General features: G+C 45.0%; 2 protein-coding genes across 21 annotated transcripts in view; one reads left to right on the forward strand and one right to left on the reverse strand.

The window, feature by feature from the left end:
• Matcap2 (microtubule associated tyrosine carboxypeptidase 2) overlaps nucleotides 1-25,118 on the forward strand; it is a 49,903-nt gene that overhangs the window by 20,722 nt on the left and 4,063 nt on the right. For 5 of the 20 annotated variants that reach the window (XR_005487991.2, XM_063265342.1, XM_063265344.1 and 2 more), the window contains 5 exons: nucleotides 10,268-10,962; nucleotides 15,648-15,791; nucleotides 17,192-17,324; nucleotides 21,506-21,811; nucleotides 24,136-24,233. Coding sequence is in view for 17 of the 20 variants with exons in the window: in XM_063265342.1 (XP_063121412.1) it covers nucleotides 10,268-10,962; nucleotides 15,648-15,791; nucleotides 17,192-17,324; nucleotides 21,506-21,811; nucleotides 24,136-24,233 (1,376 nt within the window). In the remaining 3 variants the exon portion in view is untranslated. Of the gene's footprint in view, nucleotides 1-1,610; nucleotides 1,743-10,267; nucleotides 10,963-15,647; nucleotides 15,792-17,191; nucleotides 17,325-21,505; nucleotides 21,812-24,135; nucleotides 24,234-25,118 lie in introns of those variants that run through there. The other 15 variants (XR_010053957.1, XM_017595980.3, XM_063265348.1 and 12 more) reach the window with 8 other exon arrangements.
• Nucleotides 689-25,118, reverse strand: part of Rp9 (RP9, pre-mRNA splicing factor) — a 62,648-nt gene continuing 38,218 nt past the window's right edge. The window contains exon 6 of the mRNA XM_039081716.2: nucleotides 689-15,322. Within this exon, the coding sequence (XP_038937644.1) occupies nucleotides 15,259-15,322 (64 nt within the window). The 3' untranslated portion in view covers nucleotides 689-15,258. The remainder of the gene's footprint in view (nucleotides 15,323-25,118) is intronic.

A 25,118-nucleotide genomic window follows, 5' to 3' on the forward strand; every position in this document is an offset into this window, starting at 1 on the left:
TAAGAGGTTTCATTATGGTGCTTTGAAATTCATCTCACAATATGGTATTGCAGAGTTTTTTTTTTTAATTGAAAAACTAAATTATTTTTAAGGGAAAATACTTTCTAATCTTAATTTTTTTAATACTATTTGTTGTTCAGTGTATAAAATACAGAACTGATTGTTGTGGAATTCTAGTAACCTACAGATTATCCCACTGTTCTGTTGATAGGAAACATACTGTTATAAAAGCCAAGATCTTAGAGGCACTTAAATTGGCATTAGGCTTTTTAAAATTGAGATTTGATGTAGATATTAGTCTTTCATCTTAAAACACATTATCAGAGGCAAACACAGGTGGATTTCTATGAACTTAAAGTCAGCCTGGTTTATACAACAAATTCCAGACCCAGACTCTAAAAACAAACAAACAAACAAACAAACCAAAACAATATGGTGTCAAAAGTTGCTTTAAAACCTCAAACCTGGCAGAAGAGGGGCAAATCTGAGCAAGTCTCAGTGACACATGTGCACAGGCTGTCGTAATAAGGTCAAGAGAGTACTTGCTTACCATAAACTAGGTTAGAACACAAATGTCAGAAAGAAATGCATTCTTTTGCACACTAAAAAGGGTAATTTAAAACTTGCAGTCCCGTTGGGGATTTGGCTCAGTGGTAGAGCGCTTGACTAGGAAGTGCAAGGTCCTGGGTTCGGTCCCCAGCCCCGGAAAAAAAAAAGAATTTCCTGTAAAACTTGCAGTCCTTTTTATGATATAGAACAAGGCTTCTCAACTTCAGCAGTTTAATATTGGAAAAGTTAATTCTTTATTGTGAGCAACCGTATTTTAACACAGAGAATTGTGACAACCAAAAATGCCCTGTGGGTGGCAAAGTACTCTCCCTGTCTTCCAGTTAAAAACACTGCATGCAAGAAAATAGATTCTGTAGCCCATACGACTCACCGGGTTTAGAAACTACACCGATTAAAATACCCCCCCAAACTGAAAGTCATTGTAGTGAGAATATGATTAAAATATTAGTATGGTATCTGATTAAAACATAACCGTATTCCTGCAGAGTTAGGGGTTTGAGGATGGGTTCTTTTTAACTGAACACCTACTCTTGTTAACTAGTTCTTTGCCCAGAATTGAGTGGAGTTCATGTGCCAAACCATTTTCTGATGTAGGTGATCTACAGGTGATCTAGGTGAAATACTAGCCTTAGGAACTTGTCTCTGGTGTTCTTAAACATTCGCCACTGTTACAAAGTGATTTTCATCATTGTTATTATTATTCATTTATTACGCAGACTCTTCCTGTTGGTCAGGCTTCTTGCTGAAATGTCAGTCAATCAATGGGACAACCGAACCGAATGATGAGAGTAGCTGAGAAACACACCCTGTGCTACCCAGACTCTCCTGCACTCTGCAGTGTTTCAGATGCTTGCTTTCTTCCAATAGAACTTGACTGGGATAAGAATACTGATGAAAATATGATCCTTTTTCCTTTTTGCTTTGAAATAGCAATAAATACGGCAGCCTGGTGACATGGGCCTGTAACCCTAGCTACTGGGAAGCTGCAGCAGAGAGACGGCAAGTTCAAGGTCCTCCTGGGTAACTTACTGAGTGCCTATTCCAACATAACGTAAAGGGGCTGGACACTGGGCATGTGGCCCGGTCGAGAGAGTGCTTGCCTAGCATGCAAGAAACCCTGCCCCTGGTGCCCAGCAGTGCACACTTAGAACCCAACCACTCAAGATCTGGAGGTAGGAGAGTCAGAAGTTCAAGTGGGGTAAAAAGCTGTGAATGTACAACAAAGTGGTATTTTATGTTCCAAAACTGAGGCAGTTGTTTGTAAAATTACTTTGTATGGTACCCGAGTTTTACTTAGTCATGATGTTCTATGATCTAGACGTGACATCCTAGTGACTGCTGACTGGAGGGCGAGGTGACAGAAGTGGAAGCTATAGAAAAAATGTATATTGGCTTAGAAATGGCATCAAATGAGAAAAGGTTTACTTTCCTCCCTCACTCCTCCCTCTGTTCCTTGCTCCCTTGTCTCTTTCTTCCTGCTTTTTTCTGCATTGCACCGAGTGGCCTCTTGGCTTAGTCTCCTGAGTGCTGGGATTACAGGTTGCAACACCATACCTAGCTCACCTCTTATAACCCCTCCCCCTCCTCCCTCCCCCCTCCTCCTCCCCTTTTAGACACACTGCTCACTTTGTAGTTGTGACTGCTGTGGAGCTCATAGCAATCCTATGTCCAGGATCTCATAAGGAACCACACCTAGCCGTGTCAGAGTCTTATGTCTTTCTGGGATTATGTTCTTTTCCATTAAGCTTCAGACAAGCAGCTCTGCATGATGGCTGCACCTGTAATCTCAGGGTTTGGAAGATCCGGAGTTCATGGGTAGCCTTAGCTACATATGACTTTGGGGCCAATCTGGGAACTCTGAGACCCTGTCTCAAAAAACAAAACTCTCAGAATCTTAGCATTGTGGTTTGCACATGTAATCCCAGTGTCCCAGTACGTGGTGTGATCATTTTACTGTCTGTCTGTCTGTCTATCTATTTATCTATCTATTTATTTATTTTTGCTTTTAGTTTTTGTTCTGTGAGATCTGCTGCCTCAGCCTCCAGAGTGCTGGGTGTAAAGGCCCGGGCCAGCCATGCTTGGTTTCATTTCAGTTTTTAGAAACAGAGTCTCACCATGTAGCCCCTGTTGGCCTCGGTTGGAGCTCCTCCTTTACCTCCCAAGTGCTAGGTTTGCAGGTATGAGCTGCCCTGCCATGCTGAGCGTGTACTCCAGAGTCCGTGTGGAGAGTAACTCAGTGTCTGTCACCCTAGTGAGACTGTATGTGTGTGAGGGAGTTGGGGTGATAAGCACATGTGTGAAGGTCAGAGCATGAGTTTCTGGATTCAGTTCTCACCTTCTACTTGGTGAATTGACTTAGCAGCAAGCACCTTTACCCATGGAGCATCTCGCCAATCCTAACAAGAGTCTTGTTTTTTGTTGCTTCTGTGGTTGGGGGTCTGTAAGCACATCAGCCCTGATGGTGGTGACGAGATCATTGACTATGACTCACACAGACACAAATCCTTCCCCGGCGTTAGGAGAGAACTCTGTCTGCTGTGACTCCAGCCTCATCTCCCACACCCATCTAACCTCCCGCTTTGTGTGGCCAGTCCTCAGAGCATCCTTCTCTCCCTAGGTCTGCCCCTTCTCCTGGGATGGTTGACTAATAGCTACGTATCCATCATCAGAAAGCACATAGCAGGACAGGTGGTTCTCCCTTCGTACCAGACTCTCCTGACACCTTGATGTCATTGTCACGGTTGCAGTTCTATATTTTTTTGTATTGACGGCCTTCCCAACAGCAAGACTCTGAAAGCAGTGTAGAATAGAGCTGCTTACAATTAGTTTGCTCTCCTCTCTGCTTATGAAAGGGGAACAGATAGGTGGCCTAAGGAGGGAAATCCTTGAGAAGAAAGTGTAGAGAATTTGGTCCCTTGAGTGTTGGTCTCTTATTTTCTTTTTGCCAGTGTTGTTTTTTAGATAGGTTCTCATTCTAGCCCAGATTGGCTTGGAACTCACTGTGTAGCCCAGGCTGACCCCTTGTCTCAGCCTCCCCTAAATGCTGGCATTACAAGCAAAAGCACAGGAGCTAGCTTTGCTGTTTGTGAACTACATATAAATGTGGCCATGCCCTCCTTTGACGTGGCTTCCATTAGTCAACACTGTCTGGTGGTCCTCAGCACTGGCACCTATAACTTCAGCTTTATTTTCATTGCACAATTCTCTGGGGTTCTGATAAGTTAATAATCCTTTCTACTGTCGGTAGATATCATCTGAGCTTAAGAGATGAAATCCTCTATAACATTAAAGTGTTTCTCTTTGGACATTACGAGTTTTTGTTTAGTTCTGTTTTATATTCCTGCAGTCAGGCATCCTTTTGCAACATTAACCCAAGTTGTCAAGTTTTATAAGTACTAGAGCATCATGAGATTTTCATTTGGCTGCGAGTACAGCTAAGTGGCATACCAGCTAGTTAGCATATACAAGACCCTCAGTTCAAAACCCAGAACTGTACTCAGAGACAGCTCTCCGTGTTATATAGGCCAGCCTGGTCTACATAGAATTCCAGGCCAGCCAGGGCCAAACAGAGAGGCTTTGTATCCTGAAAAAAAAAGGGGGGGGATGGTGGTAGTTTGGGGATTTAGCTCAGTGATAGAGCGATTGCCAAGTGCAAGGCCCTGGGGTTCGGTTGTCAGCTGGGGCAGGGGGAGCTGGGTAGTGTGCATGATGGGGTTTGGGGGTGGAGAGATGGCTCAGCAGTTGAGAGCACTTGCCCCTTTTTGGAGGACAAGAGTTCAGTAACCATGTACTCACAAGGACCAGGAACTGGCTCCAAGAGACTGGACCATCTCTCCTGGCATCTGAAGGCACCTGTGCACAAGTGGCATCCATTCACTGGACACACACAGAAAGACACGCTAAAAACAAAGTAACAAGACGCTGAACCAAAAACAAGAAAGGAAGAAAGATAAACTCAGAACAGAAAAACAAAAAGAAAAGAGAGACACACAGTTTTGTAGGCCAAAGTTTGTTGGCCGGTATTTTTCCACCAGGTGTTGTTTTTGCTGGTCTGGTTTCTAGTTAGACGTTATAACTTTTCAGAAACCTAAGCCATTCCCAGCAGTGAACTGCTTGTTTACTGAGAGTCCGTTCTCCTCCATGCTTTAGATAGGAACAAGAGCCCTGATGGGTTTGAAGATTAGGCTGTTACAGAGAGTCCTTGATAGAGCTGGGGAGAAGCCAGGAGTCTGAGTGTCCTCTTCTCCTGTTCTAGATTCATACGAAGCTTTTGTCCTATTGGCAAATTCAGTGTCTTTATCACAGTGCTAATGCTGAGAAGCAATTTTCTTTCTTTCCTATTATTTTTTCTTATTTTATTTTTTATTGATCAATCCATTTGTTTACATCTCAAATGATATCTCCCTTCCCAGTTAACCCTCCACAACCCCTCCCCCCATCCCATGAGGAGCAATTTTAATGTAATAATACTATTTGCCTTTTAAAATGTTTGGTTAGCCTAGTTAGCCTGTGTACAACGGGTTTCCAACGTGCATACCTTCTCCCTTCCGCATCCTCTCCCCAACTCCCCTTCTCCTGAGGCCAGCCTTCTGCTCAGCTACTACTCGTCCCCTTATCAGTGACCACTAAGAAAAGGGTCTCTCTTCTCTGGCAACCATTGTTGGCTTGAGTTTGTGCAAGCAGCCATAGCTACTGTGAGTTGCTGGCTCCCAGCCCTCCCTCCTGTGTCTGGAAAACACCACTTCACAGCACCTTCCCTACTTTCTGGCTCCAATGACCTTTCACCTCCTCTTCTGTGCTGTTACCTGGGCCCTGGAAGTAGGGGATGGCACAGCCGACGAGGAGTCCACAGTCACTCTGAAGAGGCTGGCTCTCTGGGTTAACCGAGTCTACCTCATGAAGAGCAGCGGGCTGCACGATCTATGGGTGTAAGGACGCATATTTGTTCACGGTTTGATGCTATGTCCACTTAGCAAAGAAACAGTAGTAGGGTCTTCCTGAGGGTGTATGAACTCCTCAGCCAGGCACTCCAAGTTTTTAATAAAAGAGTTGTGAGTGATTGAAGTGCTCTGGAAGTAGGGATAACTTGTGAGAGTCACTGTGCCTCTCCACCATGTGGTTTCCAGTCTTACGACTCAGGTTGACCGGACTGACGGTAAGTACCCTCTGAGCCATCTTGATGGCTCTTGTTATAACTTCTATTTGGGTTTTGAAGCACAGATTCTTGCTCTGTAGCTCGGTCTCACTTTTGACTCATGACGATACTTCTGTCTTAGCCTCCCAAGTACTGGGATTAGCCGTATGAGCCACCGCAAACAGCTCTGCACCATTTAATATAGCCGAACTAGGATTACAGTGACTGGGACATAAATTGTGACAGCACTGGCCTCACCATCCCTGGGAGACTTTCACACAGATGGATGAGGCCTCAAGCAGACTTTAACAAGTGAAGTGAAATGCGGGATCCTGGGGAGAGAGGTCTGTTGGGCACCCTCTGCTACTCCCTACTCCTCCAGGGAGATTTTGGCAGGACTTATTTTTGTAGTCAAGATTGTTGTTTTTAATACTCTATCTTTGGATTATTCTTCGTGATTCTGCACGTTAATCGTGTGCACTTGATCATTTGCATTTACAACTACCTTCTCCTCCCAGGTACCCTCCTCCCAGGACTGGGCTAAATAAAGATGTTTTGATTTAGGCCTAAAAACAAGGGTAAGAGAGGCACTGAGACAGAAGCCAGGCATACCCAAGAAAGCATGTATGGCTTCTCAAAGTAGAGCCATGGGAAGTAAGACATACTCAAGTCTGGGTGTGGACTCAAAGGGGCAGGGTGAGAGCGTTAGTTTTTCAGTGTTTGTTGTTTTGATTTGGTCTTTGAGGCCTAAGCTCAGCTCCAACACTGAACACTTAGGATAGCCTTGAACTAATGATCGTACTGACTCCATCCGGTGCTGGGGGACTGAATCCAGGGCTTCATCCCAGCCCTGTAAGGTAGGGTACACCTGCAGCCTCAGGGCTACTTAAAAAGTACTCTGAGCAATGTATAAGGTTGTATTGTTTTTGTTTTAGACAGAGTCTCAGCGTGTGGTCCTGACTGACCTGGAACTCAGTATGTAGACTAGGCTCCTCTTGAATTTAGGAAATCCACCTGCCTCTGCTTTGAGAGTCCTGGGGTAAAGTTGTGAACCACTACATCCAGCCTCAATGGGCTTTCGTTTGGATGGCCTTGGTGCTTTTGACTAAATAAATCAGTGAGCCCTTTGGTCTTAAGAGTACTATAAGTTTTGAAAATCAACCCATTTTTACATTAAATATTCACCTCTTAAAAATTGAGCATAGCTATGCATGGCCACCTACCTCAGTTATCCCAGCAGTTGGGCTGAGGTGGGAGAATGCTAGCCAGGGTTGTATAATGAGTTTTGGGTTGTCTCAAACAATAAAGTAATAAAAATCAGCACAAAATATAGGCAATAAACTATAAACATAGGAAGTTTTCAGAGTAATTTTTATTAATTGGTTCTTAAAATGTTTTGTTTACTTGATTCTGTGAAGGTGAAATGGGAAAATAATTGGGTTGCTTCCCTTTTCTGTTTCAGGGCACTCCCGAGTCGGTCCCCACATTCTTACCTCTGCCCTCTGCTTTCCTGTAGTGTCTGTTTCATTGTCTTTCATGGTGACTTTTTAATCTCTTGAACTTGTGTCCTTTAAAGGATGTTGACCTTGTTCCTGGCCTTTGGAGCACTGCCCATGTTCTGTGATCTCCTGCTCGTTTGCTCTGCCAGCCCAGTTTGAGTGTCTCTGGGGGACACCAAAGTCTGGGCCTCCTGAGAAACTGTTCCCAGCCAGCCTGTGATGAAAATATTATTCCTCCTCCTACTTTGGGCTGGTTAAATCTTTAACATCTTACGTGACTTCTTTGTACAGTTCATCTTCAATATGACCCGGTAAAATCTAAACTGCTACATCTACTTTATTTTATTTTATTTTATTTTATTTTATTTTATTTTATGTGTATGGGCATTTTGCCTGCGTGCATGTTTGGTTACCATGTGGATGCCTCTTGCCCGTGGAGGGCAGATGAGGGCATCCCATCCCCTGAGATTGGAGTTACAGATCGCTGTGAGCTGCCATCTGGGTGCTGGATATGAAGCCACGTCTTCTGTAAGAGCAGCCATCCCTCCGGCCCCGCCACCTCTTAATTCGCATCTAGTTACATTTGGCCCTTACAAGTTCATACTTTTACATTATCCTTTAGACACTAGAATTAAACTTTCACCTGCTGTCTAAGAAAGTTCGGTTTTGTTTTTTGTTTTCTTGAGAGAGGGCCTCACACAATGCAGGCTGGCCTTACACTTGCTATGTTGACAAAGTGACTTGACCCTCCCGTCCTCACTTGTCCAGTGAGTACTGGACTGTAGGCAAGAAATTTTGCTTAAAGGGCTTTAGGTATCTTACATACTTAGAATTTCTGTTATCTACCTTTGACCTGGTATTGTTTCTTCACCCCAAATCCTAAACTTCTGGACTGACATTTTTCTAGCCACGGTGGCACACACCTATAATCCCAGCACTTGGAGAAGAGGATCAAGGGGTTCTAGGCCAGCCTGGGCTACCAAGTGACCACACCTTGCTCTACTCTGACGTGATGGTAGTTCTCCATCATACAAGAAACTGTCCTATAAGAAGGATGTCCTAGACTGCTCATAAGGAGTCTGCCCTGTGTGATGACCATGAGGACTCTCTTAACCATGTGCTGTGCTGTTTTATTAAAAGGCTTCAGAGCAGAAGTCAGTGGTAGGACTGGGTCGTAGCTAACTGGAAGAGTGGTTACCTAGGGTGTGGGAGGCCATGGGCCCATCCCTAGTGCTAGTGGGGAGAAGCAGACTGCACAGAAACAACTCAAGTATGTGTTTATAGAGATGCTTATTGGAGACATGTGCCAAATACACTATCCATTTGTGGAATGAAAAATTCTAAAGGACAGAAACTAAGTTTTCGAGACAGGGTCCCATGTACCCAGTCTACCCTCGAGCTCTGCTGTGTAGGTAAGGATAATCTTGGACTCTTGACCCTCCTGCTTCCATCTCTGAGAGGCGGGAGTTCCTGGTGAGCCACCCAACAGCTCACAGCGTTGAAGCTAGTGCGTGAGCAAGCAGTCTGTGCAACTTCTAACTGTCCATAGCATTGGCAAGGCCCAGAGACAAAGTCCCCAGCTTGCCACGCAATGTACTGACACTGTTGTGATAGTAAGTATATGTATTTTCATTTTTTGGCAACATCATCTCATTAGCCCAAACTGGTCTAAGAGTACACGGCTACGTTTAATTCTGATTCTCCTGCTTCTTTTTTTTTTTTTTTTTTTTTTTTGGTTCTTTTTTTTTTGGAGCTGGGGACCGAACCCAGGGCCTTGCGCTTCCTAGGTAAGCGCTCTACCACTGAGCTAAATCCCCAACCCTGATTCTCCTGCTTCTTTTTTTTTTTTTTTTTTTTTTTTTTTGGTTCTTTTTTTCGGAGCTGGGGACCGAACCCAGGGCCTTGCGCTTCCTAGGTAAGCGCTCTACCACTGAGCTAAATCCCCAGCCCCCGATTCTCCTGCTTCTTACCTTTCAAGTTTGGAGATTACAGGCATGTGCTACCCCCTGCCCCCATACACAATATTAGTGCTGGGAAAACAGCAAACATTCCATCACCAAGCTGCAGTCTCAGCTCTTAACCAGTTATCAATAGTGACTGACCTTACCGAACATGCTTACACATACATTGTTAATAGTGACTGACCTTACCGAACATGCTTATATACACATTGTTAATAGTGACTGACCTTACCGAACATGCTTATATACACATATATTACCAGTTGATTGTGTTTTTAAACAGTGTCTCACTGTGTAGCTCTGGCTGACATGGAACTTACTGTAGCCTAGGCTGTCTCAAACTTATACACATCCTCTGCTTCCCACTGCTGGGATTAAAGGCATGTACACTGCACCCAGCTATCATTTCTGGAATCTTAAAAATGTTTTAAGGTAGAAAAGTACTGTTGTGTTTGTACTTTTGAGATTTGGTGGGGGTTGGGGATGGTTGTTTTGTCTTAACTTTTTGTCTCTGTAGCGCTAGCTTTCCTGGAACTTGATCCTGGAACTGGTCTTGAACTCAGAGATCCTCCTGCCTTTGCCTCACTAGTGCTAGGATTAAAAGCATTTGACACCACACCCAGCTAGCTTGTTTTAAGATAATTAAGGTCTTGCTGTGCAACTCTGGGTTAGCACTCAGTAGTTAGAACAGGTTGCTTCTGTTTCTTGAGTTCTGACTACAGGTGTGAGGTAGCACCCACAGCACGCTTACTCTGTAGAGTTGCAAATGTCAAGCTTGTATTAACTTCGAAAGTCTTGGAGGGTGATCTGGTGTCCTTACAATCTGTCCTTGTTAAGCTCACAGTAATGAGGCATTCAGAGCATTTCTGTTCGTGATTTCATTTTACTAGACTCCACCACAGGTGTGGATTGAAGCTGAGCATGTCAATGGATAATTTATGTTAGCACAGTAATGTGCCCTGTTAATGCCTGAAGTAGCCGTTCTAAAGATGTTTGCTAGTTTATAGGGTTCGCAGGGCTTCAGGGAAGTTTCCATTTAACCCGCAGTGTGCTTCATCTGGCATCTCTGTTGTTTCTCTGTTTGGTTTTGTTTGTTATCACAGAAAAGCTTCACTGGCCTGAGCATGAACTTGCTAAGAAGTTTGTTCTAAGTGCAGAAGAGGCATTGACCATTGACAGCAAGAGAAGCTTTTCCAATCTGTCCTCTGGAGTTCTCAAGGACACTTTCACAACTGGAACCAGTAGTTACAATGTTCTACTTCAGAGCAAGGAGGAGAGAAAGCACCATTCACAAAAGCGGTTTTCCTCTGCCCACTCCAAACAACATAGAAAGCCCAGCAAATCTCCTAGTTCCTCTCATAGCAAAGATCCTAGCAGGACGCCAGCCCTGGTGCCTGTGACAAGCACCGGTACTTGGTACTGCCTAGACAGGCAGTCTGCTGTTCTTGTCACTAGTTCAGTACCAAGTCCTGTAAAGTTTACCCGTGATATCTCTGTTACAGGAAGCGGCCTCGCACTGCCACCCAAACCGAAAAACAAGGTCAAACGGCGCAACCTGACCCCTCTTCCAAAGCCAAAGCAGCAGCCTCAGCTGTGCAGAAGCTTTGAGAAAGGAGATGACTTTTCTGGGAAAAAGCTCTGTATATTGACCGCTATAAAGCCCATCAACCTGGAGAAGGAAAAGCTGAGGTTCTTCAAGTCTGACTACACTTACAACCCTCAGTTTGAGTACGCCAATCCTTCTCTGCCAGGCGTGTTAGCCAAGCACAGCCACGCCTCTGACCGCTTCCTTAAGCAGGTAAAATGCCGCTTTCCTAGTGGTAGTTCACTACGTAGCTAAAGCGATTAACCTACCGTTCTGTAGGCAAAAGGAGATTCCTTCATATCCTCTATTAACTCTCACCAGGGAGGGGTGGCCGTGTGATAAGAGGTTTGTAGATGAGTGTTTTCGCTCACATGTATGAGAACCGTGTTGTAGTAAAAATGTACAGACTCTACACTGGGTTCTCCGGCTGGAAGACACTGTTCTGTGACTTCGAATTTGAATTCGTGGCTCATTAGCCAACACATAGATAGGGGTTAGGTAGACTGCACTGTTTGGTTTCCCCCTTGGGGGCTAGAAGATCAAACCTGGAGTCTTGGACATGCTGGGCAATTGTTGTACATATTACATCCCTTTATGAACACATGGGAGACAGGAGAGTAACCCAGGCTAACCTCGGATTTACAGCATGACTGGAGAGAATCTTGAACTCCAGCTCTTTCTGTTTCTACCTCCCGAGCACTGGGACCAGGCTGGTGAGATGGCTCAGTATGTAAAGGCTCCAGCCACTAAGTCTGACATCCCCAGACCAGTCAATCCCCAAGACACAAGGTTAGGAGGACAGAACCGACTTCCTAGGCATGTGAGTGCCACATCCCACATACGGTTTTAAAAATAAACTAAGTCCTGGGATTATAGGAGTGTGCTTCCATACCTACCTTATGAAGCTTTTTAATATTCTTGAGATGATTTTAAATTGCTGTGTATTTTCCTTGGTAGAAGAACTCTTCTTCTCTTGCTTTTGTGTTTTCCAGTGAGCACTCACCCTTTGTTTGCTTGTTGTTTAGACAAGATTTCAGATGGCCTAGCCTGGTCTAGAGTTCCCGTGTAGGGAAAATGACCTTGGACTTCTGATTGTCCAGCTGCTGGGGATCAGACCCTGGGTTTTAAGCATCCTAGGCAAGCCCTCTACCGGCTGAGCTACATCCCAGGCCTAGTTTGCTGTTCCTTTCAGTTCAAATCATCCTTCTCCCTTTTGTCTTCTCTTCTTTATTATTATATAGGTAAATGCATAGCATGTTTAAGATCATTTTAAGTGATTACCTCCCTTCAGTGCTGACACCACCTTTTGAGGCTGTGCTTACAAGTGGTCCTCAGTTTGAGCTAGCCAGGGCTACTTCTAGTTTCATTCTGTTGCTGTGATAAAGCAGATCAGAAGCAATGTAAGAGAGGAAAGGTTTGTTTTGATTATGGGTTCTCATCACTGAGAGTCGGGGCTGGAGTTAGAAGGCAGGTCTGCTTGCAGTTCCGTGAAGCATTACCCTAACCAGGGAACTGGCTCACAGCTAAGTGAGCACAGCAGAAAGCATGGAAAAAATGCTGCTTGATGAGCCACTCACGGCAGGGCCATGCTTACCTAGCTCCTTACGCAGTCCAGGTCTGCCTGCCTGGAAGTGATGCTGCCCCGTCCACAGGCCCACAGTGGGCAGCCCAGGGCTATAGTTCACTGCTAGAGCTCTTGCCCAGAGAGTACGAGGCCCCAAGCTCATTACCTAATACTGGAAGACTTTTTTTTTAATTAAAAAAATTTCAGTGTGTGGGTGTTTTGCCTGCATGTATGCCTGTAAAATGTGTGTGCTTGATGACCTTAGAGACCATAAACTGGAGTTACAGACAGTTGTGAATCACCATATAAGTGCTGGGACTCAAACCAGGGTTCTCTGCAAGAGCAGACAATGTTTTTAACCTCTGAGTCCTCTCTACCCCCTTGTTGTATTGTTTTAAAGGCTGGGTTTTAGGATACCGTGCCTATAATTCTAGCACCTTGAGAATTGTAGACAAGGTCAAGGTTAAGGTCACCCTTGGCTGCATAGTTCAAGGCCAGCCTAGGCTACGTGAGACTATCTGAAGTCCTCCCTCCCACCCCCATGCCTATCACACAAAGACCGTCTTGTTGGGTACAGTTGGATTATGTCTGTAGTCTGAGTATTTGAAAGGCTTAGGTAAAATGGTCTGTCGGGTCTAGGAGTCTGTAAAGTTACTCAGAATTAAGGAGAAAAATCTTAGATTTTACAATTTTTTGAAAAGGAAGGAAATGCGGTACTGGGGTTGGATATTGGCAACATAGAAAAATACTGTACCTAATAACACATTTATTTACACTGAATTCCAAAATTAAAGGCTAGCAGTTCTGATAAATTCAACACTATAGTAATTTGGGAAGTAGATGTACATTTTGTCCTTAAAGCAGCTCCGTAAGGTAAGTAGGGTAAACGGTTTGCATCTTCATGTTCACTGAGGAAGCCAAGCCTAGGAGATAGAGTCACAGTGCTAAGTGGTGGAGCCTTACTGGGAAGCCAGGCCTCCTAACTGTTCCTCTTCTGACATGGTCACCCCTCCTCCTGTATCACTTTCCCCATTGTAAATAGCTTTTCACTGAATGAAACTGCACTTGAGAGAATGTTAGCACATAATCGTGGAAGTGGCTTGTGTCAGATTTCCAAACAAAAAACCAGAATCAGCTAGTAAACTAAAAATAGAATCAGTAGTAAACTAAAAGCAGTTAGCAGAGCTCTGAGTTTGTTCAGAACATTTGCCAGCTCGTCAAAGACAACCATGGACATTTTATAGAGAAAGATTTTCAGTTTATAGATGAAGTATTTACGTGTCTTACACTAGTTTTAAACTTAGGATGAACTTCAGGATGGTTACCACAGTACACTCCTTTAGTCCCAGCACTTGGGAGGCAGAGGCAGGCAGATCTCGTGAGTTCAAAGCCAGCCTTTTTTATAGGGTGAGTTCCAGTACAGTCAGGGCTACACAAAGAAACCTTGTCTCAAAACCAGCCAAACAAAGCAGGTTCTGGGGCCAGGTATGGGACTGACATGCCTTTAATCCCAGTGCCCAGGGGCTGAGGCAGGTGGATCTCTGTGAATTGACACAGGCCTGCTCTACAGATTTCCAGTGAGACCCTTTCCCAAATACCATCACTGTCTTAGGTGTGACTGTCTATTGCTGTGACAAAATACCATGACAAAAAGCAAATTGGGGAGGAAAGGGTTTATTGAATGGCTTGCATTTCCACAGAACTTCATCATTGAAGGAAGGCAGGACAGGAACTCACAGGGCTGGGCCCTGGAGGCAGGAGCTGACGCAGAGGCCATGGATGGGTGCTGCTTACTGACTTGTTTCCCTGGCTCACTCAGCCTGCCTTCTTATAGAACCTAGCCCAGGATGGACCAGAGATCCACCTGCCTCTGCCCCTGAGCACTGGGATTAAAGGCATGGCAGTCCCATATCTGGCCCCAGAACCTGCTTTGTTTGGTAGGTGTTGAGACAAGGTTTCTTTGTGTAACCCTGGTTGTCCTGGAACTCACTCTATAGGATGGGCTGAGCCCTCCCCCATTGATCACTAATTAAGAAAGTGCCTTACAGTTAGATCTCAGATCTCATGGAGGAGGCATTTCCTTAACTAAGGCTTCTTCCTCTCTGATGATTGTAGCTTTTGTCAAATTGACACACAAAATCAGCCAATTCAATGCCCCTCCCCCCCAAACAAAACAAAAACCAGTCTCTGATTTAATAATCAGACAAGCTGGGGCCAAGGCCTGTGCTGACAAACAGCCTGGCTATCCCAGTCCACTGCCCTTGGCCATCCTGTGAAGGAAACACACATGGAACCTTCTGGTTTCCTCTACTTAGATTCTTATTCTGGGTGGTTTTCTTGGAGGTTCTGATAATTTGTGTTTATTACCAGATTTTTAATTAGTCTTTACTTTGTGTCTATTTGGAAAAACATCTCAACTTTTTAAGATGATGAGAAGTGTATAGTACATTGCCCTAGACGAAAGGTGGAACTATTCTAAGACTTACCATCCTCCTCTCCCTCCTCCTCACCACCATCCTCATCGTCATTGTCACCGAAGAGTATTATTTTCGTCAACAGAATAAAAGCTGGCTTTGGCCCTTCAGTACTCTTTCAGTCTCGTGGTCTGCTGTCTGTATCTCTGACCAGGAGGTTTGCTTGCCTTTTGAATACATTTTCCTTGACAGGTTGTCCAAAGGAGATGCGTCCAAGTGGTGCACAGACATAAATGCACCCATAACACACAAGTAAATAGATAAACAGGTGCATTTTAAGCAGATTTTATAGATTGCTACAGAGGACTGGTTGTCTTGTATGTTTTTAAATATTTAAGCTTTTTTTCTCTTTAACTAAATGATACTTGTAACCTACCATCTGATCTGGAGACATACTTGGTTTACACTGGAGTTCTTCCAAACCACCACGTATCTTGTCAAGAAGCCAATATCCTCTCTGCCCAGCTTCTCCTAGCGGCAGTTACAGGCACAGTGTGTCGACAGCGCATCAGCCTCTGCATCTCTGGCTGAAGAACTGGAAGACAGGGAGGAAGAGCGTTTCTTTGGGCCCCGACACCCTTCCTTTCCTTCTCAGTCAGTCTCACTGTGTGGCCGTGGGAGCATCTCACTGTTTAGCTCTGGGAGGTGCCGCTGGGCCAGCAAGAGCACTTGTAAGTTCACAGGTGTTTACAATGATTTTTGAAAGTCAGTGGGAACTGTTTAAGCTTAGAAAAATGTGAAGCTGGAGTTTCATCTTAACCCCGTTACTAGTAAATCTGAATACATCTTGATGAATAAGACCATAATTAGCTGACTTCATCTCAGTGGCATGAGCTGTTGATTTAATCTTTCTTTTACAGTCCATCAATATTATGGAGCTGACTTTACAGAAATATGGAAGTTATGAAAAATTTGAACAAGCTACTGGTGGTAGCTTGTTGTCTAAAACCCGTATCTGGAGTCATGTTAGGAAGTACATGATGAAGGAAGGCTGCCTGGGAGAGGTACGGGCCACGGGTGGGCGGGGCCTGGAAGAGGTGTGGTCACGGGCGGGCGGAGCCTGGGAGAGGTATGGGCGGTCAGTGGGCAGGGCCTGGCTGCAGTGCTTGCACTCAAGATTAGTGCCAAGTGCATGCTCTTTTCTGAAGGTTTTGTTTGGTCAGGCTTGTTTTACTGATTGGATTGGGTTTTGCCACCTTTCTTTTGTTCCTAGGGTCATTCCTGTCTGTGTAGCTTATAGCATTGTGTTACTCAATGAGAATTATTAAAGAGAGATTTTGCAGCTGTGTTCTTAGTCATCAGTCTCAAAACCAGCACTGACAATGTGCAGGTTTCTGTGGTGCCTGTGTGTGTGAACAGGATAGTTCTTTCCAGTTCTGTGTGGTTCTGAGGCTGAGACTAGAGTTGCCATCTTGCAGGGGAAGTACCTTTGGCCATTGAGCCATCTTGCCACTCCCTCCCCACTTTTAAAGCACCAAGAATTGAGCCCAAGACCTTGGGCAAGCACTCTACTGTAAAGCTCTATCCACTCTTTTTACTTTTTCGTTGATACAGGATCTCACTAAGTTGCTCAGGCTGGCCCGCAATTCTCTCTGCAGCCTAGACCTTGTTCTTCTTGCTTTAGTTTCTGTAGTCTCTGGTGTGCCTTTTCTTCTGTCTTATTTCTTTTCTTCTCTCCCTCCCTCCCTCCTTTCCTCTTGCCCATCCATTCTTCCTTCCTTCCTTCCTTCCTCCCTCTTTTTTTTTTCTTTTCTATTTTTCAGAGCTGGGGACCGAACCCAGGGCCTTGCGCTTGCTAGGAAAGCGCTTTACCACTGAGCTAAATCCCCAACCCCTTCCTTCCTCTTTTTAAAGACAGGGTCTCTTTCAGTCCTAACTGTCCTGGAACTGGCCAGGGTGAACTTGAACTCACAGAGGTCCTCCTGTCTCTGCCTCTCAAGTGCTGGCATTAAAGGTGTGTGCTACCATAACCAGCCTCCTTCATTTCCTTTCAATCCAGTGAATGTTCTTAAATTCTCAGAGGGTTAAAATGATAAGGTTCAAAAGCAAACAAAGCAGAACAAATTAGAGGCTCATATTTGACTGATACATATTTCATCACCTCGGTTTAATTAGATAATGAATAGGCCCATTATTTTTTTTTGCAAAAACTTTCTCTCCTCTCTTTTTACATTTTATGTGTATATGCATGAGTGTGCATGTGTGTATTATATAATTATATATTTATATGTATGTGGGAACATGCATGCCACAGTGTGCATGGTAGTCATGGGACAAGGGGACAACATTTGGGAGTTACTGGGAGCATGTTGTTTTCAGAGAGCTTGGATCGACAGCCTTGAGTACCCTAACCCACTGAGCCATCTCACCAGCCCTGTTGATGTATTTCCTTCCTGCTGCCCAGATTGTAGTTCATCTCACTGAAGACCTGCTTTCCAGGGCATCCATGACAGTGGTAAACGGATGTCCGACTCTAACGATCAATATTTCTACTGCACGAGAGCACTGGCTGGAGGGCATGCTGAGGCATGAGATAGGTAGGGCACCCTTGCACTTACTCACTTGACTGTCGGGAGTTACCTGCTATTCTTTCTTTCAGAGTGGTTTCTTCCTTAGTGATATTTAGTAAAAATTGATGAGGTTGTTAAGCTTCACATGAACTACATGTCATTTCAAGTTAGAATTTGAGACCACTGTCTTGGGAAGTCATTTCCATCTTTTGGTTTTAGTTCCCCATCTGAAATTGAGGGGATGCATGCTTAGGAAAGACACAGGGAAAAGGGAAAAAAGTTACCCTTCTCTAACTAAAGACTCAGAAAGTAGGTAGAATTAACCCATCCCATAGGAGCTGCTCCATAGCTCACTGTACTAGAGGTTTGCTTTCTGGGAAGGAAAAGTGTATTATCTTATTTAAGGGATATTTATTTCTTCCATCTCTTCAGCATGGCTAGGGAAATCCACTTCTCTATAAGGTGGTCCTCTAGCCAGGTAATTGACTGGCCCAAGTAGATCAACTCTAATGTTTTGGGTGGCTTGAAAAGTTAGGTCTCAAAAAAAAAAAAAAAAGAAAAGAAAAGAAAAGAAAAGTTAGGTCTCCACCAATGGCCAAGGATATATTCCATTCTCTTGAACAAGAGGAAATAGCTTTATATTGCGAGTGTAACATCTGGTCCTCTGATAGAGGCTACAATCCTTTAGGAGATAGGCTATAATTGGGAAATAGATAAGACCCATTTGTGGTGGTTTTAATAGGAATGGCTCCCATTGCCTCATGTGTTTGAGTGCTTAGCCATAGGAAGTGGCCTTGTTGGAGTAGGTGTGGGCTTTTTTGGAGGAACTATGTTGGTAGGGGCTGGGCTTTGAGATCTCAGAAGCTCAAGCCATACCCAAAGTGGCATTCTCCTCCTATTGCCTATGGATCCAGATGTAGAGCTCTCAGCTCCTTCTCCAGCACCATGTTTGCTTCCAGGCTGCCATACTTCCTACTGTGCTGATAATGGACTGAGCATCTGAAACTGTAAGCCAGCCCCAATTAATTGTTTACCTTTGTAAGAGCTGCCTTGGTCATGGTTTCTCTTCATAGCAGTACAAACCCTAAGGCAGAAGTTGGTACCAGGAGTGGGGTATTGCTGTGATAGGCCCATGTAGTCTTTGGGACTTTGGATTAGAAAAATAATTTAACGATTTAGGTGGGGCTTATTGGCCATACTAGTAGAAGTATGGAAGACAGTAGTTGTGAGAGTAATTTGAACTGTGGGGACCCAGCTCAAGAGATTTCCAAGGAGAATAATGTTTGTAAATGGCTAGAGACTGTTCTTCTGACCTTTTGGCTAAGAATGTGGCTGCCTTTGTCTGAAAAGACTACATAAGGCTAAAGTGAAGAGTTTTGGATTAGTTGGGTTGGCAGAGGAAGTTTCAAAATAGCAGAGTATTGATTCTGTTATGTCATTATTAGTGTTCACTATTGCAAAGATCTATAATGAAAAGGATCAATAAGCAAGGAAAAATACAAAATAGACAGTCCAAGGAGAAAAGGGACACCAAGAGGTGGAACGACCAAGTCCTGTGACCAGGGAGATAAGTAGACTAGAGAAAGCCTGGTGGTGAATGGATTGGAAGGGAGTGGTGACCTCTGGGCAAGGCCTCCCCTAGCTAAGCTTCAGATTTATAAAAAGGAGTTAATGGAAGTTTAGGGCTGGGTGTGGTGATACATGCCTTTAATCCCAGCATTCCAGAGGCACAGATGGGTGGATCTCTGAGTTTGAGGCCAGCCTGGTCTACTGATGGAGTTTCAGGACAGCCAAGTTTAGGCAGTAAAGGAAACCATGAAAACCAGAAAGCTGATGATGATGTATTCGAATGAAGGGGCCACGTGGCATTCTAGCCCCAGCAACCAACAGAACTTGGCAGCTTCAGCCATGTGGTTTTGGCTTTAGAGCCAAGGATAGAAGAGATGGTTTATGGAATCTCCCTCCATGACTAAAGATGGCTGCTGAGGCCAGGCGTGTGGTAGGGGTGTCCCTGCATGGAGGCCCAGAGAAAGGTGGAGGCTGGATTGCCTTGGAGACCCTAAGATGTTGGAGATGCCAGAGCCATGGATACCTGTCCAAACCCACCCCCACCACACACACACACACACACACACACACACACACACAAACCCCAAAAGCAAAAAACAAAACAAAACAAAACCCCACCATTAACAGGGAGTGGAACCAGCCCAAGAGAGAGGAGTGTGTTGCAGTTAACAAAGCCAAAAGAAGTTGGAGATCTAAAGAACATTTTGACATCAGATATGGAGATTCAGAATTTGGAGTTTTCCTAGCTGGTTTAGAGCCTTGCTCTGGTCCAATCTTTCCTCATTATGTTTCTTTTCCTCACTTTTGGAATGGTACCGTGTACCCTATTGGACGTATGTGGTCTGCTTTTTCGTTTTGAGTTTACAGGGATTACAGTTAAGAGATTGTATGAGTCTCAGAAGAGACCTTGAACTTTGGACTTTTAAACAAGTTTGAGACTGTTACAGACTGTGGGGCTTTTACAGTTGGACTGAATACATTTCCGCATTATGTATGGCTACAAGCCTGTGGGGGCAGGGAGTGGAAGGTGGTGGTTTGAGTAGGAATGGCTCCCATAGGCTCCCGTGTTTGAATGCTTGGCCATAGGGAGTGGCACTATTAGGAGGTATAGCTTTGTTGGAGTGGGTGTGTCATTAGGAGGTGGGATTTGGGGTCTCAGAAACTTAAGCCATACCCAGTGTAACATTCTCTTCCTACCGCCGTAGCTCTGGATGTAGAACTCTCAGCTCCTCCTCTAGTGCCACGTCTGCCTTCTTGCTGCCATGTTCCCACAGTTATATAATGGATTAGACCCCTGAACTGTAAGCCAGTCCCAATTAAATGTTTTCTCTTCATAAGATGTATTCTTGGTGTCTCTTCATAGCAATAGGAAACCTAACTAAGACACCATTCTACCATGAGAATCTAGAAACCCAGTTCCAAAGCTGCTGCCAGAAAGGACTGTGGTCTGGCTATTGTTCAGTCCTCCAATCAGTGTTGTTTGTTTTAGTCTGAGACAAGGAACCAGAGCTAACTTCCGCCATTTCTGGCCTCCACTCAGGACAGGACCAAGGTTGCCTTCAGCTTATTGTCAGGGACGTAAACTGAGGCCCCATCCTTAAACTTCGCCTTGTTTCCCCCTCCGGTTCTTGTCATCCCCCTCCTGAAGTGGTAACCCTGTCTTCAGGAAATTTGGTGTCTTCATCCTCGGTGGGGCCATTGGTTATGGTGTTTGGGGTGCCTCTCCAGTGGAACTATCTGGGAGATAGTTTGCTTTGCCGGAATGGTTTCCTTTGAAGTTATTGACTTGTTCTTAGATAGAGGTGTATCTGTGCGATTACGGCTACCAAGGAGTCTGGCTCATGATCCTGGAGCCTTCTAAGCAGAGGAAAGATTTCATTCCACCAGGAGCAAGCTGTACTTAGTGCAAAGCTTAAAACTACAGGCCTGAACCGGGGGAGGCACGACACAGGATGTTGTCAGCCCTCTGTCGTGCTCCAAAGAGTTAGTTTCTTTTCTTTGGCCTTCACTGGCTCCAGAGTGATGTGCGAAGGAAGTGCATTCAGGGACTCTGACGCTGGAGGAGTAGCTGGAGTCCCAGTCTGAAATGGCTCCCAGGTGGGCTCACTAGTTGTAACCAGCAACACTGAAAAGATGTCATCAGGATCTTTGTTTGATCATCCTCAGCTCCTGAGTGCACACTTGCTGGGAAGGAACCATGAAAGACCTTTTTAAGCTTTGGGATCTTGGAGATTTGCTTGTCTGTCTGTTTGTTTTCTGAGACAAGATCTCATGTAGCCCAAGCAATGAATTTAAAAAATGTTTCTTCGCTTATGATTTTGTAGGTTTCAGCTCCCTGTGGGCTGATGCTATCACCCCTGAGCCTGGAAGGCAGCAAGTCATGGTGGGTCACGTGGCCACGGACATGGTCAAGAAAGCAGAGAAGGCAATAGGAAGGGTCTCATGGTCCCCTTCTCCACACCTTCACCTGACCTTGCACCTTAAAGGTCCATCTACCACCCAGGAGCACCAAGTTGGGGACAAGCCTTTAGCACTTGGGACTCTGAGGAAGAATATTCCAGATAAATGCAAATTTTCTTTGGGAATGGAGCAAAGCAAGAATGTAATTTCTTACCATTTATACCTTCTCTTCTCTGCAGGCACACATTACTTTCGGGGTATTAACAACCTTCAGCAACCCTGGAACAGTTGGATTGGCCGCAAAAAACACGAGCTAAAGCCAAACAACCCTACGGAGGAAGGACTGGCAAGCATTCACAGTGTCCTGTTCAGAAAAGACCCCTTTCTGTGGAGGGCCGCCCTCCTGTACTACACAGTCTATCAAGCCAGCCAGATGTCTTTCTGTGAACTCTTCAAAGATATTGGCAGGTTTGTCAAGGACCCAAATACAAGATGGGACTATTGTGTAAGAGCCAAGAGGGGATGGACTGACACGTCCCAGCCAGGTAAGAGTGCCTCCGAGGTAGGCCTTCTGACTTTAGTTGTTAGCCAGTGATTTGCAGCATGTTTTCATCCCCGAATCTGATAATGAAACGGCGTGACTTGAGGGCATCACGTCTCCCGGGAACAGGCTCTTGCTGCATAGCTCACAGTGCCATTTTGTTCACCCCCCTTGAAACTTTTTTTTTCAATTCTTTTTAAACTACCCCATTGTTTAGCCCTGGATGACTTGGAACTTACCATGCACCCTGTGGTGGCTTCAAACTCAGAGAGATCCACCTGCCTCTGCCAGGGAGTGCTGAGATTCCTGTCAGTAGAACTCCACTGACCCAGCAGGATGCTTTCAGACCCATGCTGTAGCCGGGGTGGCTCACCCTTGGCTGTTGGTAGACTTGGTTCTCAGATGCATGTTAGCCTCTCGGGAGTAGCGTGCTTGCTGTGAACGTTGATCTGGGCTTGCGGACAGCGTGTTTTTCTTACACTTGACTCTGTACCTATGAGTGGATGTTTGGTGGGAGTTTGAAACGGAGTCTTACTTCATAGCCTAGCCTGGCCTGGAACAGACAGAAATCTCCCTGCCTCAGCCTCCTGAGTGCTGGCATTACAAGCCTAAGCCACCACTCTGCTTAGAGGTAGAACAGGCAAGGGTGACTGTCTTAGCTTCAGGGGCATCGGCAGTGACCAGGCTGGTTCACTACATCCCAGTGCTCAGTGCTCCTCTCCATGTCTTTGCCACATTTGTCGTTTTCATTTTTAAGGCAGCAATTACTACTTCTTATAGTACAGAACAGTGCAGATGTGGAAAGGTATGCCTTTGTGGGTTTGCTTTGCAGTACTTGATGACTATGGTGTTAGGCATCTTGTAACTTGCTTAGTTGATCATCTTCAGACTTCTGTGCACTTCTGGTCCTTTTACCCATCCTCTAGGATGCCCATGTGCACCACCGTCCCAGGGTTGTGCAGTGCTGGGCGTCCAAGCCAGGGCTCCCTCCTGCACGCTAGGCAAGCGTCGCTAGGCAAGCACCGCACCAGCCGAGCCACACCCACCACGTGAGGTGCTTGGAGTTTTGAGATGAGGTCTCAGAGGGTAGCCCTGGCCGACTAGGAACTCCCTGTCGGTGTGGATGAATCCGGACTCTCCCTCTTGTAAACACTGACCTGGAGCTTTAGCTGGGCGTAGTGCACACGCTGCGGTCCCACTCCCCGGGCTGAGATGGGAAACAGACATGAGTTCAGAGCCAGCCTGGCTACAGAGAACCAGGTTCATTGACAGGTTTTAAATACAGGTTCTTAGAATGGAACTCAGGTCCTCATGCTTGGGAGGCAAACACTTTACACTTCCTGAGCTTGAAACCTAGTCTCAAAGAAACCCCAATCTGACCCTGGAGAGACATTCAGAGGTTAAGAACACTGATTGCTTGTCCCGAATTCAATTCCCAGCAACCACATGGCGGCTCACAAGCATCTGTAATGAGATCTGGAGCCCTCTTCTGGCCTGCAGGCAAGCATGCAGGCAGAACACTGTACATGAATTAATCTTAAAAAACAAAAATCAGCCAAACAATATCATATTATTTCACGCAGGATAATCTCCACCCTAAGATCCTTTTGTCTCAGCCTCCCAAATACCTGGGGTCACAGGTATGGCCATAGTGTCCAGGGTCACAGTCCTTATAATGGAGTTAGGGCAGGGCTATTGTTCAAAGTACACCGAGGAAAATAGGACATTCAAACATCCCCACATCACCATATTGCCCTTGTTAAGACCTCCCTCTCACCCCAGTCCCTCTCCCATCAAGGGTTCACCCTCATGCTCACGTGGGTGTCCATGGGGTGGTATTTGTATGTCATGGATTTTAAGTACTGGTCTTTAATTTGGAGGAAGTCGTCACTTAAGGAAAAAAAAAACAGTTAAAGGGAGTTCTTCAGGCAAAGTACTGGATTCTGTACTATCAGAACTATCTTGTTACTTTCCGGGATCCTACATTTTAAGTTGTGAAGATAACTGAATAAAAGTAAACACGGACCAGGCACGGTGGCCCGTGCTTGATCCCAGCATGAGACAGGGAAGTGAGTCTCTGTGAGTTCAAAGCTAGCCTAGTCTACATAGTGAGTGCAGGACAGCTAAAGTGACACAGTGAGCAAGACCCTATCTCAAATAATAAATGCTAGCATATTGTAAATACAAGCTAGTCCATGTTAAAGAGAATGGTTAGCATCTAATTCTATATTTCTATAAACGTTAGACGGCAAACATCGGGACTAGAAAGGATATTTTAAAATATCCATCAAAAGAGAAAGAAAGTAAACATTGTTCTGGTTCTTCCAGGGTGTTTCAGTAAAGACCAGGTGTACTTGGATGGAATCCTTCAAATCCTTCGATTCAGAGAGTCCATAGACTTTCACCTGCTGACTGCCCTGGGCAAGGTGCGTGAACAGTGGGCCAGACCACAGGCCCGCATGTGTGAAGAAAGCTACTGAAGGCCACGGCTTGTTACTTTGGTGCAGTTGGAACAGGTTTCTTTTGGTGACAACAGAAGGAAGTGTAATCAGTAGGAGACACAGGATTAGACAGTTTGGGAAAATGTTCTTTATTTATATGTTCATCTTTTTCTAAAAAAAATCAGTTTTGGGTTTGTTTTTGGGTTGACTTGTTTGTGAACCAGGATCTCATGGAGCCCAGGAGGGCCTCCAGCTAGCTGCTGAAGCTTACTTTTTTTTTTTTTTTTTTTTTTTGAGACAATGTTTCCAGGTGCTAGAATTTTGGGCCTGCACCACAATACCTTTCTTTCAAATGTTTTTCTAAGAGTGGTTGAAAGGAAGCTGTAACTATGACACTTGGAATTTTCAAGCTCTCCTGTGAACAAGTGTATGCGCTAACATTACCATACCATTTCCAAACAGCTATAATTAATTTAGTGTAAAATTAAAATACAGTACAAATCTCATTACGTGTGGCCATCAAGGTCTCCAGTGACTAGGTACCTTGTCAGTAAATGCTGACATTTGAAAGGAATCCTTTCTAAGCAACATGTCTTAACAGTGGACTTCAAAGATTCCAGAACCAGGGACCGGGAGAGATGATGACTTTGTGGTGTTAGAGCATTTGCTGTTCTTGCAAAGGACCCAAGCTTGGTTCTTAGCACCTCAGGTGGGGTGGCTCCCAGCCACATGGAACTCCAGCTTCAGGGGACCTATGCTTTTTTCCGGCCTTAGCAGGCATGTGCATATGCATCTGCACAGGCACACATACACAAAATAAACCTTTAAAAAATGCACGTGGGGACTGGAGGTAGGTCAGTGGTTAAAGTA

This window comes from Rattus norvegicus, chromosome 8, assembly GCF_036323735.1.
Source record: "Rattus norvegicus strain BN/NHsdMcwi chromosome 8, GRCr8, whole genome shotgun sequence".
NCBI lineage: Eukaryota > Metazoa > Chordata > Mammalia > Rodentia > Muridae > Rattus > Rattus norvegicus.